This window comes from Colossoma macropomum, unplaced genomic scaffold (genome assembly GCF_904425465.1).
Source record: "Colossoma macropomum unplaced genomic scaffold, Colossoma_macropomum, whole genome shotgun sequence".
NCBI classification, from domain to species: domain Eukaryota; kingdom Metazoa; phylum Chordata; class Actinopteri; order Characiformes; family Serrasalmidae; genus Colossoma; species Colossoma macropomum.
The window spans coordinates 15,879,529-15,899,912 of record NW_023494809.1 but is presented as its reverse complement, the minus strand read 5'-3'; the positions used below and the strand labels follow the sequence as shown (position 1 = coordinate 15,899,912).

Here is a 20,384-nt window from a genome sequence, read left to right as displayed (position 1 = left end):
AATAGGACACTTTTTTATTTGTGAAAATACAAAACGTATTTTTGTGGTATTTACTAAAAATTACTTTTTAAATTTTATACAGTAAAAAATAACACTTTGTGGTATTTATTAAAATGGACTTTTTTTTTGAAAATGTTTATTTGGTGGAATTTATTAAATACGACATGCTGTTACTGAATACGATTTTCCAGAATTATTTATAATATTTATTATAATGAACTAACTGTGCAGAAATTAAATATGCAGGCAGCCAAATAACGGTTTACAGCGTTATTAAAGCTGATAGCATGACCGAAATAAACACTGAGGAAACCTGAAATTAGGGATTATAATGTGTGCGCTCTGTTTTCGGGCTTGTATGAGTTGTTTAATGGTGCTGTTAGTGCAGTTTTGGTGAGTGTGAGCGGCCAGCTTTGGGGGGAGCTGTTGTGTGTTTACTAGAGGGTGAGAGAGGTAGAGGTAGAGAGACAGTGAGAGAGTGAGAGAGAGACGGGGAGGGAGGGAGTGAGAGAGAGAGAGAGAGGGAGAGAGAGAGAAAACTTTTCAGTTTTAAAGAGGGAGAGGCAGCGTGGTGCTCTGAGTCTCACTATGCAGGTAAACGCATTGGCTAATTGCTCTGCTCTTAATTAATTAATCTGCGCTGTACTGAAAGCCAATCCAGGTTATGCTGTGCACTGAGCGGCGTGGGGGTGACTGGTTTATTTTGCTGTTGTTGAGCTTCTGCACTGTGCATATAGTTGGATTTCGGACCTTAAATCCCAAAACTTTTCTACCTCCGTCTCCCACTCGCCCCTCCAGCTGCGTATTAATTCTGCCCTTAATTACTGCGATCATATTAAAAAACACCCACATTTGACATTAACTATGCTATTTAGCATTGAAAGATGGACTTCGGTATCGAAGTAGACCGTTCTGATCTTTTTAAGCGAATGAGAGAAGGTAGAAAACGTGTTTTTCTTTCCACGCATCTGTTAAAGAAATGCATTAATTAAGTAGCTCAGCCTGTGTAGGCCGCAGTGTCCGTGCCGGAGCAGACAGCGGGTGCTCCGTGACTGGCTGCCCAGCCAGCAGATACAATCTGCGGTAGAGGTGCAGCAATCAAGGCCGCGGCTTTTGGATCAGAGGGGGGATAAAGGCTATTTACAAAATTCAATTAGTGCTCTTTTTCCTCGACTTTGTTTCTCGACTAAATGTTAAAGAGACAGGCCGGTCTGCTGCACAATGTGTCCGATTGTACTCCGATTTCATGCTTTATTTGAAGTTAAATGAGGTTCACGACGCGTAATTAGTGAGCTAGCCAATTTGTTTAGTTAGTAGCTAAAAACTAAACAGACGTCGAAAGACTGATTAAAACGACACCAATTCGGGTAACACCGCTCCGACTTAAGTTGGAATCGAGTAAAAGGTTTAACCAGGTCGGAGTGGTTTGCAAATATTTGTCATATTTAGTCATTATCGTGCTAATTGGGGTGTTAGCCAGCTGCTAACAGGACAGGCTAGCTAGCCCTGCTAATTGATTCCACACCAATCTTGCTAATGAGCCTGTGTGTTAATTAACACAATTATCAAGAGTTATAGCGGCCGCAGGATGTTGGATAAATATTGAATACATGTTTTATGTCGAGTATGGTGTTTTTGAGGGTCTGTTGGACTTTCGTCACTAGTTGGGAGTACTTTTATTTGGGAGTCCAGTAGCAGCAAAGCTAATTGGCGTGGAGTCGCAGCTTTAGCAGAGAGGCGCTGCAAATGGGGACTGCTGGCATTTACTGCTCCTCAGCAGTCTGCGCTGAATTGTTTTACACGCAAAACTCATAAATTGTTTGCGCACAGTTTATGCTGAAGCGGTGTTGAGCTGAGGTTTGTGCTTATTTGTTTAATAATGTGCAGTCGATGAATTTGTGTTTGTTGTTTTATGTGTTTATTTATTTATTTAATTATTTTAAAGCGACATTATGCTGCAGGAAAAATGAGCAGGAAACATGTAGTCCTGAGTTTTCTAATAATAATCTGAAAGTGGTGGCGCGATTTTTATAATGTTATATTCTTTTCAATAATTATGACGTCAGTGACCAAGGCCCCTTAACTGTCTGTATAGATTAATTATTGATTTATCAGGTTACGCTGCTTTTAAGTATACAGCATTTTATTACACAGTTATGACTGATGTATTTTATGTAGTTGTTTTTGTTCATTTCTAGCTCTTGTAGTCTGTTATGGTAGGGTAGATGTCCTGTTTTGGCCTAAATTGTCAACTAATTTGGAATGAGATCAGTAATTCTACCAGTTGTGATGTTATTTAGTATTATGGTTGATTAGTGATTATGTACTTTTGCAAAACAATATGTAAACTTACGTATTTGCAGAGAGGACATTTGTTAGTGTATCACTGTTTCTTCTTGATGTGAGGTTTTGGTAGATTTTCTGAGAATACTGAGATCCTGGAGGTGTAGTTGGAGTTAACTGAAGGGCTCATATCAAGGAAAAATAAAGTTTCCTCACTTGTAAAAAATAAATAAATAAATAAATAAAGTAAGTGTTTGGTGTAGTATATAAACACATCCATACAGTCCAACTGAGCTGTCTGTTTTGAAAGAGCTGTCTTTGTCACAAAAACAATCACGTTTACGTATGTAGTTCAGCCTACAGCAGTTTAGTCCTGTCTACTTGTGCTAAAGTTATAAGGAATGTTTTAGCCCAGACTACTTTAGGAACAAGGCATAACACTAGGTAGCCAATCAGAACAGAGCTCATTTACATATGTCAGTCTTAAAGGCACAGTAACAAAGGGGGTGCCTAAGGAATAAAGAGAGGTTGGAAAATGGTCATGTTAAAAGGAATAATAATTTTGGTAAATAAAATCAAATTAATATTGTAAGTAGTAAAAAAAATAAAAATATAAAAAATAAAACAAGAAAATGTTCATTATGGGTTCGTTAAAGCGACCTTAGCTCACATTCTTTAATTGTAGCGGCTGAAATAATGGACTTGTGTACCCAGCACTACAGCTAATTGAATTTGCTTCTGTTTTCTGAGGATTAAATGGAATTTTAGTAAATCTCAAGTTTTATTGCACACTTTTTGATTCATTTAAATGGAAATGAAACCGATCATAATTGCTGCATAATTTAGTGGTTGAGATGTAAGCAAAGTCATTCAGAGTGGTTTAATGTGAAATTGATCATTGTAGGGAAAAACAGATTTCTTTACAGTGGTGGTGAAAGGAACCGGGGGTTGTGATGTCTGTAGACATCAGTCAGTGTAATCATAACCATTTCATGTAATTAGGTTTTGTGAGGGTGCTTTTAGAGCGGGGTCCCAAACTTCTGTTATATAAATGTCCGGCCCACAATTTTTTTTTATTATTATTTTTTTGCTGTAATAATTTCCATCTGATGGGAAGATCTGCTTCACCCACCAGACTCTGTGGCTGGTTACCCAACAAAAGCTCAATAAAATCAGCTTTTCTGTTCTAAATTAGATTGGTAGTTAAATCTGCCTTTGTGGAATCATTCAGAATACAGTGGTAAAATGCTTAAACAAATCCAATGAGAATGCAGAGTTAACTGCTCTGCCAACACTTCACTCTCAATAGCTTCACTTGTGTTCATCAGGAATGTTAATGGTATCAAAATATAACTCTACTGTTAAATGTTTGATTTAATTACGTATGCGACACTGTATCTATTGCCATTGCTATTAGTACTACTACTACCAATATTAAAAAATGTTATAATTATATTAATTATCTCGTAATAACTCTAATAGTAATTATACTAGAATAACAGATATATTGTAATGGAAGAATTGCTAATAAACATTGACTAATATGTGCTTAAATGAGTATGTTATGTAGTTATAATTACATTTTTTCACACATATTTATTATAGCTAGCCCCTCCTTGTAGAACACCACCTGGCTAGTGGCACTCAGGTAATTTGAGTTATAGTTAATATGTAAATAGTCATTCAGAGTGCTTTGATGTGAAATGCTCTGTTCTAAAGAAGCTTACCATCAGAATTGTTCACAGTGGTGATGATAGGAACCAGACGTCCACCTCTAAAATCTCCCATGTAGAAAGTTATTACATGTAATGGTTATGAATACACTGCCTGATATGTGAGACAATGCTTTACAAAAGCTTTGAGGTATTTTTGGCGTAAAAGTATTTTTAAAACATAGTCATGGCGGGGAGGTACAAGTTGGTGTTCTAAGGTGAAATAGTCCCCAAGGAAAAACATTCTTCAGATTTACCCTTGCTTTTTTGTGGTCAACATTACATGTAAAAACTGAGAAGATGTTTAGGTTCACTGATAGTTTTGGATAGTGATTAAAATGGCTTTATTTGTGTTGTAGTCATCATGATTAGAGATGCACTGGTTGCAATTTTCTTGGCCAATTTTGATCTCAGATTTTTTTTAAATCTAACCTGCCGATTCTGATTTTGGCTGATTTTCTTTCTTCTTAAGAGCTATAATTCAAACTATTCACAAACATATTTGTAACTTTTCTCTACTGGCAGATCCTCACTTCTCAAAATAAAAACTGCACTGGTTTACAGGACGAACCTTTTCTTTTTACAAACCTCCAACTAAAAGTGAAATACAGTATTTGTACTTATCCAACAGAAGAATAATCTATAACAAGGCACCTTTAGGGTCTCACATAAAAAATATGGTGTAACTGAAAATCTTCATCCACCCACTGAGCAGTCAGGCTCAACACTGACATCAAGCGTTCAGATGTCATTTGTAAAACGAATTGCTGCTTTGGAATCTGCTTGTCGCAGTCTGCGTGTTTGGCATGACACGAGATTAAACAATTCTGGTAACGTGATGTCTGAGAATCATCGCCTTCTTTGTATTTTGTACCTTGGGCTCAAGTAATTTCTGAAACCTCAATCCCCCACTACAGAAAACGGCTGGACAGGTGGCGTGCCGAATTCAGACTCCCCGGCAGAATCCAACTCCCCTGCATGTGCACGCACATCATGCAGGCATATAGACGCTACAGATTACACTCGCGATTTTGGTTGTTTCTATGTGTAAATAACAGTTAATCTCTAATTTTCCTCTACAGAAAACAACAGGACATAAAGCCAAACACAGTCTCACCGTGATAGTTTAGTTTTATGTAATGAACTAAAGACGTTGGTTGTTGGAGCAGCACATCAGAACTCAAGAGAGTGAGTCTTTCAGTCATAATCATAAGTATTACTAGAACACTTCAAATGCAGTTTTAATTCTCAAATCTGGAGCAGTAACTTACATGTTACAACCAAGTTCACCTCTGACGACGTGATGTTGCAATATTACTTTTTTTCGTCATTACTGCACATTATTGGGCACTTTATAAATAAAATTTATTTATGCACAGAAACCTATCTGTTCAGCAGGGTGTTTTAAGTGTCTTATTAAATTTGATATATTGCAAATTGCGAGCTTGCTCACTGTGAAGAGCTTCCATGTCGACGACGTGTGTGTGTGTGTGTGGGGCTGTCTCTGTGCCGTTCTATCCTATGGCACATGCATGTAAATTTGACTGGTACAGAATCAGTTATATGAGACTGATCGGCCGGTCACCGTTCATGGCTTATCAAGCCAAAAACTGCCTGATTCTGGTCACCAGCCGATCGATTGGTGCATCTTTAATCATGACCCCTGGTTCCTGTCACCACCACTGTAAAGAAAAAATGAGTTTCTACAATGAAATATTTCACATTTAACTACTGTGAATTACTTGAAAATTGGGTGGAGCTTCACTTTAAAGGGCTGTGCTGAAGGTGGGTAATATGGAAAAAATGTAATATCACAATACTTTCACAATACACAAAATGTCACAATATATATTTTTTCTGACATCTGATAAATTGGAAAAGACAAAATAGTACCAAATTAAAAATACTATTGAAAACTATGAATACAATAATTTCTAATTAATATTTCACATACTGTGCTTCACTAAATCTAATGAGGATTAATTGGCTAATCTAAACAGAACTAATTATGCTCTCTTTGTTATCAAACATGCAGTTGGGATGTGTTTTTAAGTATTGATGATAACCACAATATTTTAAGAAAACCTGATTGTGGCATATTGTAACGTATCACAAAAAAGATAAATATTGTTATTTTGCCCAGCCCCAGCCTGTGGGTTTACAAACGTGTGCAAGGGCGGGTGAATATTTGCATGTTTAGTGTACCTCAAGCTGTTATTTGAGTGATGGTTTAGTGTGTTCACATGTGGTTTCTAAAAGCCTTGTAAAGCAATAAACTTTCTCAGCTTGGGACACCATAAATGGTTAGTTACCTCTGTTGGAGTGAAAATGAAGTGCAAACAGATCCAAGTTCTTCCATGGAAGAACTGCGTGGATATCTTTACAACTGCAGAACTGGTTCTGTACAGCTTTATGGTTCTGGAGGCTTTGCACAGAATGGTTATGGTTGTTTTGGTGCAGCACATCTGACTGGGAGTCTGAGAGGATTACAGTCGGCTGCAGTTTTCGACAGCGGGGTTCATTCTCATTTGTTGAATAAAGTGCTTGTCTCATTTAGGTGACCACAGTTGTAGAGCTTGTCCAAGTTAGCACTTTTTCCAAGCGCATTGAGGAAAGGAGCCAGGAACTGATGTTCCAGTTGATGTCTGCCACCTTCTAGTGGTGGAACATAAGAATGAAAGGTCCAAAAATGCATTTATCTTAAGAGGTAATAATGGATTATGTGCAGGTTAGCGTGTTTTACAGATAATTAACCAAAAGTATCCGAAAAAAAAAGATTGTGCACCTTTCTTGCCAGTTGTACCATCCTTCCTGTTTTAAAACGAAGGAGTTACAGTCCTCCTAACAAAACCAGCTTCTAAGACTGAACTTTGGAAGTGTGGAAAAAATTTCTTGCAGATTTCTTCGAAAACCTGAATGTGAGTCTCCTAAAAAGAATGGAAGCTGTAATAAAAGTAAAGAGTGGACACACAGAGTAGTGAAAAATCTGATATTACATTTAGTTGTTGGGGCTTCTGGGTAATTTTCTGTTAGATGTGTTTGTTTGTTTATTTATTTATTTTGATGGTGTAAAATAACTTGTACTTTAGGGCTGTTTTGGCTGGAAATTAAATAAATGAAAGGGAGGTCTTTAACGTTTTGTACTGTGGTAGAGTAGAATCTTTAGGTGACATTGGTCTACTGTGATAAATATCTGCATTTGTAACTCTTGAGAAATAAATGTTAATATTTCTCTGTAATATTAACCCAGGTAGATTTAGCCCCAGTTTCTGCATTTTATAAATGTTCAAGTGTCAGCATCGTAAGATATGTATGTGAAAAATAACAGATGTTGTCATTCTTATGTCGGTGCACCCCTAAATACAGTAATGTATAACATATAGTTAGATTAAAATGTGCGTGTACTTTTGAATATTATTATTATTATTATTAATGCAGTTGAATCACCACCTTTACATTCAGACTGATTTAACAATGATGTTTTACATAGAAAAACTCTGCGTTCAGTTGGAGTCAGAATTTTGTCAGGTCTGGTTATTGATGCACACTTGTTGTCTTGTTTGAGCAAGGAACAGTGTGCCGGGATCAAAATCCACTGATAATGTGAATCAAAAAGCACAGGAAGATTTAGAAGCACATTTTAGTTCATTTTTTACTGCAGCACGATACTTTCAGCTGAAGTTCCAAGCATGTCAGCATTCATTTTCTATTACATTCACGTGAAGTAAGTTAAGGGGAATCTGTAGGGTGAGGCTAGCATTACAGTGCGTAGCAGAGAGAGATAACAGGCAGTTTCTTAACAAACCTCACTCTCTGTCTGTCTGTCTGTCTCTCTCGCTCTCTCTCTCTGTGTGTGAAACTGACTGCTGTTGCATGAGCCTGCACATGAACCCCAGTTACCAAACATTTTGCAAGCTGTATAATAGTAAATTAGTCCTCTCTAATTCTCTCTTGGTTCTTCTGCCAAAAAGGTGGTTATTGCCTTTTACAAAGCGCCATCGGGTTACTTGTCCATCATTGACGATCGCCCTACCGCCCAGACGTATTGTATTGTTGTGCTGTAACTAACATGCAAGCCTATGGCTAGTGCGTTACCTTAGGACTAACATATTAGCATGTAGCTAAAGTGTTAGGACAATATAAAGCACAAATATTCAGATATTGTTTTTTTTTGGGGGGGGGGTTAAACGCTGAAGGCACAACTCCTTATTTTTGCTGTATCGCAAAAAGAAACAGACACCACCATATGAAATCAAATTGTAAATTTTGTGAATTATTATATCCTGAGTAAGGGGTTATGGACAGATATTTGGCATTTGGGTAACCAGAGGGCAGGAAAAAGCGAGGACTTTGTCTGAAAGGGGCTATAAGATGCTCTTTTTAGCTGATAATACTGACAGGAGGCTAAAAATGTCAGTACCACAAAAATTTAGTAGCTCACAAAGGAATACATTTGAAAGCATGTTTTGTTATTGAAAAATGGCAGAGAGAAATCGGTAGGTTTTCATGGTGGCTGAGTAACAGGCTGCCTCTTCAAATGAGCTAATGAGCTAATTCTGACGCTACACCTAACTTCTACAACATTAGATGCTGATGAGGACTCGTCTTTTTCTCCACAATGTTTTTTTCCTCAGTGGACAATGTGCCAACGTGTTAGTTTGTCACAGAAATATATTTTCACTGTTTCTGGTCCTAGCTAACATCAGGTAGAGCAGTTAGCCTAGTTGGTAGCTAGCTACATTTAGCTACATAAGCTCGCTTAGCACTTGGGCAACACAATCAGGTTATGGCAACAGCTGAAGTTAATGCTAATGGCAGCTTAATGTTAATGCTAATGGTAGCTTAGCTTCAACATTACTGAATCGATGGTAAAATTGGTGCCAGAGCCAGCAGCATAATTTGACTTGTCAGTCAGGTCCTTAACAATGTGTCCTTGGTAATGTGCTTTATGTTAAGGTGCCCCTGTTTTGTAGTAGCAGAGTATAATATACATACTCACTCATATATGAGTAAAATTGTCACGTTTTATAGTCCCTTTAAAGATATATTTTACCAAATTGTTAGCTTGTATATTTTCTGCATCTTCCCATAATGAAACAAAGCAAAATGAATACCCAAATAGTGTTTTCAGTATTCAAATACCTGACCTCGAACATTTAATCCAAGATTAAATTACCTGTGCACATCTGTATGCTGTACTTTTGTAAGTTTATTATTGTAAGTTATCTTTGGAAAACTGATATCAAAGATTACAGGTGTTATCTAGCAACATGCTATTTCTTCTGAGACCTCTGCAGCTCAAATCTACTCATAGCAGCTTAAGTTCAGATTTCACAGAAACACAGTATTTCACAGAGACACACATTTTAATATCAGTTAAAAAAGGACCTTTTATCACAAAAGCGAAGTACTTTGAAACCAAATCCTCCAGAGATCCTCCAGTGTGGAGATATTTGATATTTGGCTGCTATGTTGTTGTTGTTGTTACTAAGGACATGATTGGTTGGTACAAGATTTCGAAACGTAATTGCGCTCGAGATGGTCACAGTGTATGGTCACTAAAGGTGTAGTATTTCTGAAATGAGTCATGAACATACTTTAAGCAGGATTGTGAGTTTCATAAATCTTGGTTAACCTGTTTTTCTGAGCAAACAAGTTTTTGGAACATGGAGATTTCAAGTGTGCAATATAAATTGGTGTGGCATATTTTGCTCATAATGCAAAAGTCAGTAAATAATTTTTTTTATATATGATGATTTTGAAAAGAAAATCAAATTCTCAGGACACTAATAATACATGTAGACATCACAAGCAATGTGCAACAAGGCTTTTTTGCTTAGTCCAGTAACTATTTTAAATGTATTGTGTATTTTGTTTTTGGTTCATTATATAATAGATATGTTCTTAGTTGAGGTGTTGATGGTATATTGAGATGTAGACATAAATATTTCCACCCCTGATACTTTTTTTGTGTTAGCATATGTTACAAGGACAGCAATAGCATGGCAAAGTTTGAAATGCAACTGAAAGAAAAAAAATGTGAAGAAAATGTGTTCAAAACATTCTTTCTCATCTATGAAACATAGTGGAATTTCATTGATTAGGTATGTATAGAAGCCTCTGAAGCCAAAAATACACTGTCTCAAGGAATGTCCATTAATAAACTGCAGGCACTTTCTATGTGTTTACCGTCTAATATCAGTGCTCTTTTGTAACAAATTGTATTAATTTCTTTGTAATTTCTTTTAATTTAAGCAACAAAAGCAGCAAGGATGGCTGTTTTGCACATGCACAAATTTGAGTCACTGTTTTGTGCTGCCATAGCCAGCTGTTCTACTTTTGTCTCTGTAGCCACTAGAATGTGATGTTTAAGCAAGTTAATCTCACGTTTTTTTCATTAGATAAGAAAACTATTCTTTGAATTCGGTATTTTTTTTTAAAGGCTCTGCATAACTTGGTTAATTTTTCAGTTTTTCTAAAAAGATTTTGTGAGCAACAACAGTGAAACAGTCAATATAACACAGTCACACAATCTGCAAAAAGTTTATTCAGTTCACGCAAGCATTCAAACCTTTATGCAAATTTTTGTCAATTTTATTTGCCATCTTTTTTGTATTTGGTATTTCAGAATTTGCATCAAAATGTGTGGATGAAAACCTAGCTTGTGACCCAGAATACCAACAGGTTCCGTGCACTATGTGTCTGGCTAATGGTATCCTTTTGATTTCAGGAGGAGCCGGGAGAGACCATGGGCAGTGACAATGATGGGGGGTCATTGTGGTTGTGCCCTTTGTGTCAGGATGGTCACGTGGATCGCAGTGCTTTGGCTTTGCATCTGACCGAAAAACACAGCGTGCTTCCTGCTTGCCTTGATAAGCTACTGGACATTGTGAATGCTTTATGATTATTATTATTATTATTTATTTATTTTAAAACACTTCATAATGGTACTTTTTATTGTCAGTTATGAAATCTATGACAGTTTATTGTAACAATTGAACCCTGTCCTTTTTGTTCAAACATAAGGTGGTTCCTATTAATCGTCCTAGTGATGAAAATGGAGAATCCAGCACTCAAAATGATACCAGTAAGTTTTCCTTTGCAAGCATTTTCTTTTAGAATTTCTGAATTTGGATATCACTACTTGTTGTGCCAAATTATAACATTCTATCTCATTTCTATCTCAAAGATGGCGTATCACAGCAGAAGTGTTTAGAAAACACCAGCTCCCCTTTAATGGCTTCCCAGAATGAAGGTGAACCAACGGATGCAAATGACAAAGATGGTTCTTCCCAGGAAAAAGAAGTGGATGACGAAAGAGGAGGAGTAAAAAATGAAGAAGGTGACTGGGGTGGTTTGGAATCGGATCAAGAGAATGTTACCCAAGCTGTAAAAACATCAGAAGCCTCTGTCAACAGTGATAAATCTGCTGATAAAAGCAGTGTTGCTGCAGAAGGTGACATTAACCGTCCATTCAAGTGTCATGCATGCCTGGAGTTCTTTCCCACTAGATCAGCATTAAGTGTACACTATAATTCAACCAGCCATATCCAAAGGATGAGAACAGGAGGGGGAAGTGAAAATGATTCCCCAGCCCCTTTCATTTCTCGCCCTTACGTCTCCAACAAACCATACCAGTGTGCAGTGTGTCGTGTCTCCTACAATCATGCCATCACCCTGGAAAGTCATTTAAAGTCTGTGTTGCACCAGAGTCGTACGAGAAATGCAGGTAATGCGGCCGCTAGTTCCACGGCAAGCTCTGGAAGTGGAAGCACGGTGGCGGCCACCAACTTGACGACCACCACGGTGGGTAATACGACACAGTTGGCTTATGCCACAGCCAGTAATTGTGTCACGCAAGCAAGCTTGACTGCATCATCAGCGATGACCAAAGACGGGGAACAGGTTCAGCCACAGCTAGCTCCTTCGTTGCTTTCCTCTCCGGTAGCCTCAGCACAGGCGGTGTCTGCTTTCCTTACTCTCTTAACCTCTAGCCCAAACTCTCTTCCACACTCAGTCCTCCCTTCTCTCATTGCTGCTGGGGCAGGTGCCACCCCAGGCACAACCACTCCTCAGCTAATACCCCAGCCTCAGATGCTCGTACCCCTTATCCTGAATGGACTCCAAACCCAAAGTCCAAATCCAGAGTCCCAAAAACAGCTTTTGCAGCAAACGGTGCCAGTTCTTGGTCTCAGTGCGGCGCAGCAGGCTCTCTTGGCCCAAGGTCTCACTGGTTTACAGAATCAATGGGCTGGTATTGGACCCTCCAGTGTGACTCAGCTGACTCCAGAAGAGAAGGATGGAGTAGCAGAAAAGGGGGTAGAAGCAAAACAGAAAAATGAGATTAAACAGGAGCCTAGTGATCAAGTGTCGCAGAAGACAGAAGAGGCCTGCACAAATGATGCTTCTGTGAAGGTGGAGCCTAAGCTAGAATATAACGCTAGTATATGCGAGAAAAAAGTTGAAGACAGCATGGCATGTGGCAACATGGAGCAGGAGAAAGATGAAAGGGATGTAGATGGCCCAGCTGAAGGGGAGAGTGTCGAGGAAAATGCAAAAGTAGTTCTAGATACTGATGCAAATAAATCCTCAGCAGCCCAAGTCCTTCATTGTAGTAGCCCATCATCATGTCCTAACGAATCTAATCAGTGTCCCATGCACAACCATGATCATGCTGTTAACAGTTTTGAGTCAAAACCTAGTTCTGCAAAATGCAGCCCTTCAAACACTAACCTTGCCTTAACTTCCTCAGGCCATACGAGTGCTAAGTCTCGTCCATGCTTGTCCTCAGGGCCTCCAGCTCTAACTGAGTTTCAGTCTCAGGTTCTGTGGGCCTTTCTGGAGTCGCGAAATGAGTCCGATGCAGCTAGTCCACCAAGAGAAGACTGTGAAGCCCTTGGCAGAGAAGTAGGGCTCACTGAGGAGGAAGTACGGAAATGGCTGGTGGATGCCCGTCACGCCAAAGATAGGCAGAGCGCAGAAGCAATGGAACAAGATGAGATAGAAGAAAGTATCGAGGATGAAGAAGGTGCTCTGATGATAGATGAAAGCGAATATGCACAGAGTCCGTCGGTCACAAGCAGCCATGCTATGGATCTGTCTAGCAGTGCAGAAAGACGCAGGGACAAGACGGACAGGGAGAGCCAAGGAGACTCCTGTTTGACATCCGACTCAGAAAGTGAAGAGTTCTACACCTCTGTTATTGTGACAGATGAGGAGAGTCAAAGTAGTTCGCTGAGGGAAGAGCCAGGTAGCCCAGCAAAACAGGCGTTGCAGGTAGAGACATCAGGTGAAAAGTCAAGCGGTGGAGGGAAGGTCCTCCGCTCCACTACAGTCTTTCTCTCAGATGCAGAGGATGAAGATGATGATGATCAGGCTGCAAAGAGCAAAAAGAGAAAAAGGGAGATTGATAAGGAGGAGATAGAGAGCAAAAAGGAGAGGCAGGATACTGATCTTGATCTTCAGTTGGAAGCCCAAGCTGACCCGCCTACTCCTCTGTCAGTTACTGTGGACCATCAAGGTCTTCCCACTGGAATCTTGCATCCCTTACCCCTCTCTCTTTCTCTCGCACCATTTTCCACTCAGTTATTCAGTCCTTATGTCCTTTCGGTTCCCTCATCTGTTGTTGGAGTTGGTGTTTCTGACGGAGACCGAGCCAAAGTAACAGCCTTCACGAATCCCCCAACTGTTGCTCGAACTCAAGCTCCGTTCTCCGCCATTGGTTCTCTTGCACAGTCCACCCGATTTTTATCTAACGGCAATGACTGTGAATCTGCATTAGACCTCAGTATTGGGAAAAACCATAGCTCAACAACATCCACATCTGTCTCAGCAAGTACAAAGTCCTCTATACAAAAGACCAATTTACTTGATGGTCTCGGACTTAGGCCTGCAACAGTTGGTGTCCCTGCAGATGGCAGTCTTATTGTTGTTCAAGTGAAGCCTGATTCTGCCATAACAATCCCAAATTCCAGCAGCAGTGCCCTTATTAACCGCAATAATGTGGCTAAGACTAGCACTGTGTTCATGAGGGCGGCAGAGAAGATAAGCACTTCCATAATGGAGAAGGAGAAAGAGAGCGACAAAATGGGAGAGCAGAAACGACCTAATGCCCGACGGTTCAGGGACATGAGAAGGTCCAGGACTATCATTCAAGCAGACCAGCTGGATGTGCTTTATGGATGTTATTTCAAAGACCCAAACCCAGGAAAGCATGAATTTGAGCAAATCTCAGAGTGGGTGCATCTGCCAAAGAAGGTGGTCCAGATTTGGTTTCAGAACATGAGGGCTAGGGAGCGAAAGGGGGAGGTCCGCTTCATCAGTGATGGCACCTTGGCAGCTGTAGGGAAACCACTCATAAAGTTCACTTGGCCACTAACTAAGCCCATTTTCTCAAGTACACCCAAATCTAACCCCAGCCCAACAAGCCCCAGCTGGGTTTCTTCCAAGCCACAACCTGGAAACATTACTCCAAAGGTCGAAAAGATTAAAGAGGAGAAGGAACCGCTAAAAATCCCCATCCAAGGTTTCAGTAGGCCAAAGGAGGTGGCATCTTCTGTTCTTGCCAGCAGTACATCAGCACTCAAAACCAAAGGCGAAGCAGTAAGCACAGTTACGATGGTTAAAATTGCCCCCAAGGCTGTGGCTCCTGCAGTTTCAATTCCTATATTAAGCAGTGGGGCTCCTCTCACTCAAACTCCCCCAAAGAACAAACTTGAAGAACAGTCTAAAGCAGACCGAGCAGAGGAGAAGGATGGTCACAGTCAAGAAAAAACTGGCCCTGGGGCAACTCAGCGCGTGGTGCCAAAAGTGTCCACTACACAAATTAACAAAGCTTCCACTGCAACATCTCCAAAACACAATGGCCTGAATTACTGGTCTCAAAAGGGTCAATTCAAGATTAATACATTGTCCAGGGAACAGTTGGGCCTGAGTGCCCCACGGCTGACACTCACTACATCTATTGTAACACCCTCTGTAACAATTAGTACACCACCATCCAGTCAAAGCCAAAAGGAAGCAAGCTACACACAGCAGCACTCCACACCAAGAAGACCGCGAACACACCTGAACTGTCTGCAGTTGTCAATCCTACAGTCCTGCTATGAGACCTGTGCTCACCCTAATGCGTTAGAGTGTGAAGCAGTGGGTACAGAGCTTGGCCTACCACTTAAAGTGGTGCAGATTTGGTTCCAAAACACACGTGCCAAGGAAAAACGCTGGAGACTGCAGCAAGAGAAGCTGGTAAGACCATCTCTACACTGGACCTGTTTACTGCAAAGGTTTTCCAAAAGGCTGTGCATAGTACTGCAAATAATAGAGCCAGTTTAAAAGGAATGAGTAGTGGATCCACCAAGATACGTTTGGTGTCCAAACTTCTTTAGTTTAGCACAGGAGTTATGTGGCTAACGCTGCTAACAGTCAGTAGTCAATGGTCAGTAGTTACCCTGATCTTTTCTGTGAATACATCTCTAGCAGCCCACTCTAACCATATTCTAGTCTGTATTATGCATCAAAGTGGTGCAGACTTGTCGATATGGTTTAAAACACAGTATGACTCACTAAGCTACAAAAATGAACAAAACATCTCTTTGTAGCTGTTTATAGACGATGATGTGCGAAAATTTCCCAGCTCTTTCTTCATGTGCATGCACATCATGCAGGCATACGGCTTATTTAATGCATGATTTTCTAAGGGGCAGTCAAATTTCGCACAGCATCTGTTGTCTACCTACATCTAGGGTAGTAGTGAAAATTTAAATTTTTACCCATCCATTCATTTAAGGATTAATTGAAACTAGAGCTGTTTCTGTTAAATCAGCAAGTCAGCTGAGTTGTAGTATTCTTGGTTAAGATTCTTTAATGTACATTTGGTATATTTAATTATTGATTTGTGTACTTGTCATTTAGAGTGGTTTGATGTGGAATCGTTAATTGCAGAGAAACTTGCTCACTGTGATTTCTTTGCAGTGGTGATAGGAACAAAGGATCATGATGTCTAGACCACAAATATAACGATTTTATTTACTATGCAAAACCCCTAGTGAAATGTGTAATGTTGATGGTAAAATAGTAATAAAACCGGAAAATGTAAAAATACCGGTTATTGGGTATCAGGCCTTGATACCATGCTCATTTACTTGTACTCATACTCATAAAAATTCACTGAAACCAGCTGATACCGTATGACATAAGCCAACATTTGCAACCAAAGTCTTTCTATACGTACTCGTATTCAGTGAATGTGTACTCATACTCAGTCTGAAAAAATGGTATTGATGCATCCCTACTCAGTGCCGTGCATTTACCCCTTCACCATGAATGGATTTTAAAAAAATCTTTTTAAAACCAAAACCTTCTCAAAACTATCATAAATGAGTGTCTCAGATATCAGGCAGTGTATTCATACCATTTCTGTGAGGGAGCTTTTAGAGATGGACATTTGGGTCCTATCACCACCACTGTGAACAACTCTAGAACTCTGTGTACAGTTATGGCACATTGTTTTTTTTTTTTTCATTTCAATATGTTAAACAAGCAAATAAATAGAAATTGTGCACTAAAATTTTCAGAAAAATGTCACATTTGTTTGTTCTCTGTAAAAGCTATTAACTTGTTTTCACTTAGAAAATCATCTAAACATGCCATTTGACTAGGGATGTTGAAACTTCACAACATCCCTAGTCGATTGGCACAACTGTATGCATTCTGCTGTTGAAGATGTTGAAATTAACAACCATTTTTTCCCATTGTACAGTCTCCTAATTCCACTGACCCTTCCAAGAAGGTGGACATAAGCTCGGGCAGCTATCTTCAGTACAACGCGCTCAGAGCCAACCGTCCAATCCTGCCCAAACCAGTACAACTGACAGTTCTGGAACCTTCTCCGCCCCCCACTGTGGGCCAGCCGGCGGGCCGCGAGACACTACGAGGAAAATGTGAAGTGTGCGACGTAGAGTTTGAGTCGAGGGCAGCGGTGCGCGACCACGTCTTCTCTCCTCGGCATCTGGCCACACTGAGAACCACTAACTTTGGTCAGCCAGCAACACTAGTCAACAACGGTTCCTCCACGGGATCCACTGGTGTCGCTAGCCAGTCTTCTTCCACATCACCAGCTAGCAGCACCAGCTAAGAAACGGACTTGGAGCTGGTGCACTTAGTGGACCCACTTTGCATTTTAAGCTTTTAACAGAGAAAGGGTGCTTGTCTTTTCAAGCTAATGTTCTTTTGGAGTCTGAGTGGGCCCGGAGAACTTAATGCTGCCTGGATGACAGCAGGGGACGATATTCTTTTGGTTCTAAACAAGAACTTCTTTCAATGACTTATTGCCACCACATCAGTTCACTAAAAAAAAAAAAATAATCCAATGAAATGGTAATACTGGACAAATTGCAAATGCTTGTGTGGTAATGGTCCTTTTATGTCTTTCACGGCTCTGTCTGAGTTTTAAAACATCTGATTTCTGTTGTGCTTGTTTATTGTTATTATGATTATCCTCTCATGCTTATTCAATCAAACTCTGGTCTGATTTGGGAGAAATTCACCCTTAAACTCATCAAAAGTGATTTGGATCGATGACGGTACAGCTTTTGTTTGAGATGGGGGCCTTCAGTCCGTTTCCAGTCATTTTGTATTTTATCAGAGTTTCAGTTTAGCGATCTATTACCACATTCAGATGGTCATAAGTTTTAAAGTGTCGTTGGGAGTTTTTACGCGAGTCAGATCATTAAAAAAATCTGAACTGTACAAAATAGCTAATGGCTAGTTCAGGGATGGGTTCATATGGTTTTCAGGAACCAAGGGAATTTGAATGGGATTCGAATCCATACAACAAGGAAGACACAGTGGCCTCTTCCATTTATTTGAATGGATCCATCATGACAATCCTACATTATTTGAGCACCACTGGCAAAAGCTAAAGATGTCAAACAGCCATCATACAGCACTTTGTTCCTTTTAAGGTCTGAAGCATTTTAAAGGTTTTCACATTGCTCTGAATAAACGTTTGTTTTATAGTGATGTCTTACTGTATGTCCGAGTCAAGACTATATTGAAGTGTTAACAGCTTTTGCTGTTTTAAAGACCTGTGCTGCACATTGTTGAAAACGGACAGAAATGGATCAGACCTAGCCGCTGTGCAAAAAGCCAAAGTCAACTCTATACTTTTAGCGCAATTTTAAATGATTTTGATACGGATTTGTGAAACGTCAACAAATATGATAATCTCCACTCAGATCACTTTTTTGTTCTGTCATAACCTTAGCCTGTCAAGCATAAACAATTACTGCTTATTTACAGTATAAGACAACCCCTTTTTTATATAGGGATGCACAATGATATCGAAATTGTATCAGTATCTGCAGATAACTGTTAAATTAGCGTTGGACAGATGTTTAGATTTGACCAATATTTCAAACCAATATTTGATGTTATTATTGCCCTTTGGAAGATGCTAAATTGTAATCCAGTGCTCAAATATCTGCATTTTATTCATTGTATTGCATTTGTAACCCTCTACAAATAATTTACATTCTCCGTAATCCTAATCCCAGTGGATTTAGTACCGATTTCTACATTTTATAAATGCATATTTATCAGCATCGATATCAACCTGAAAAAAATATGATATCGACATGGGCCCACAATTACCATATCAGTGCATCCCTACATTTTGTGAATGAAAATGGGAGAGAACAGTCATTTGTAGACCTTTTTCCTTGTTGAAGCATTTTATGTGAGTGCAAATCAATTACTTGTACTGGTTAGTGGTCATATAGTCATGTTTTATCCTAAAGCCTCTCCAGCCCTCAGAGGTGACAGCTGTTTTGAGGTACCCTTTTTTTCCTTTTCTTTTGGTGGTTCTGGTCACTGACGATTCACACATGAGGAATCAACAGCAGTGCGATCCGAAGGACATGAAATACTAAAGAGAACTGTCATTTTTGGTTTTAAGTTGTATGTTATAATAATAATAATTATTATTATTAATGATGTTACTATTAATAGTTTAACAAAATGCAAAACTAAAAAGTAACTTTTTTAAAGGAACTATATTAAGAAAATGGTATTCCAAAGTTATTCTTCCTCTTGCTTTCTGTCATTTAAAAAAAAAAAACAAAAAACAAACCAAAAAGCATTTTGAAGTTAGAGGAGTGGGAGAGATTTGTTTGTAATGCAAAGTTGTAAAGGATTTTTTTCCCACACTGACACTTTGATGCCACTTCCAGGACATTTTACACACTGAGCTGAAAGCAGGTGCATTTCGATCAACACAAGGTGGAGCACTGTAGAGGCTAGTTGTTTTTTTGTTTTGTTTTTGTTTTTTTTTAATGCGCCTCTGTGATTGTTGGGTAATAACACTCAGTGTGGAGCTGTAGCTCTGGATGCAGTGCACGATGGGATTACACAGTGTTGCACTCTTCAAAGTGGATAAGTAAACATAGAAACCTGCTTTTTTGTCTGATTTTTGTTTGTTTTGTTTTCATTAACACTTATCACTTGTTAACTACTACTTGCTATTGTTTTCATTACTATCATCACTGTTTTTGATTATTATTGATTAATAACGGTTTTTAATAACATCTCTACATTCACTGAGATGGTTTTGGTAAACAGCAATGATGGTGACAGTGTTGTTATGAAATACTAGTTTATTGTTTAAGCTTGTTTTTTCCTTACTTGTACCCTTATTTTGTGTTGGATCTCCTTTTTTCTTATACAGAAAAATAAACTGAACTTCATTTAGTGATGTTAAGGTTGTTGGTTAAAAATTACAATCGTTGTTTGGGGGGGTGTTTATTCTGAATTTCATTTGGCAACTGATCATGATATATTGGCAATATTAACACACAGCTAATACATGGTTTCTGCTATTCACACTCACTTTCAGAGACGTTATATGCTGCTGTTGACCCATTTGATCCCCATTTTTTTTCCTCATGACAAACTGAATGCATTTTTAACAATTGTTTTGGAAAAGTTAATGCAAATATGTTTTGAGTCAAAACATGCATTAATCAGACTCAAAAATATTATTTAAAATGGCATATAATTAGTAAACAGTAAAGAACATTGAGATAATGGCGGAAATGCCACATTTAGTCTCTAGCTCAGGGTTGCCCTTTTGTCTTAGGGGCCAAAGTGGTGGGCTGAGAGCCAAAAAGACAAAATAATATAGAAATAACGCTGGGTTTGAAATAGTTCTTTAAAAATTTATTTTATATACTTGCACTACATTTTAACACTAAAAACTTAAAAGATACAATTTTAAAAGGAAAATAAGAATTTAGTATATATGAGATAAAATATATTTTGTTCTTTCATTGTGTGGAGGGTTGGGGTTAGAATAATGTTCTGCTGGATCAAATCAAACGTCCTCACGGGCCAATT

General features: G+C 39.0%; 1 protein-coding gene across 2 annotated transcripts in view; it reads left to right on the top strand.

The window, feature by feature from the left end:
- zfhx2 (zinc finger homeobox 2) overlaps positions 1-19,739 on the top strand; it is a 29,921-nt gene extending 10,182 nt beyond the window's left edge. The window contains exons 1-5 of one of the 2 annotated variants that reach the window (XM_036558104.1): positions 508-594; positions 10,726-10,884; positions 11,022-11,082; positions 11,185-15,239; positions 16,753-19,739. In XM_036558104.1, coding sequence (XP_036413997.1) covers positions 589-594; positions 10,726-10,884; positions 11,022-11,082; positions 11,185-15,239; positions 16,753-17,127 — 4,656 coding nt within the window. In that variant the 5' untranslated portion in view covers positions 508-588 and the 3' untranslated portion in view covers positions 17,128-19,739. Of the gene's footprint in view, positions 1-507; positions 595-10,725; positions 10,885-11,021; positions 11,083-11,184; positions 15,240-16,752 lie in introns of those variants that run through there. The other variant, XM_036558103.1, reaches the window with a different exon arrangement.
- The last annotated feature ends 645 nt before the right edge of the window (positions 19,740-20,384 follow it).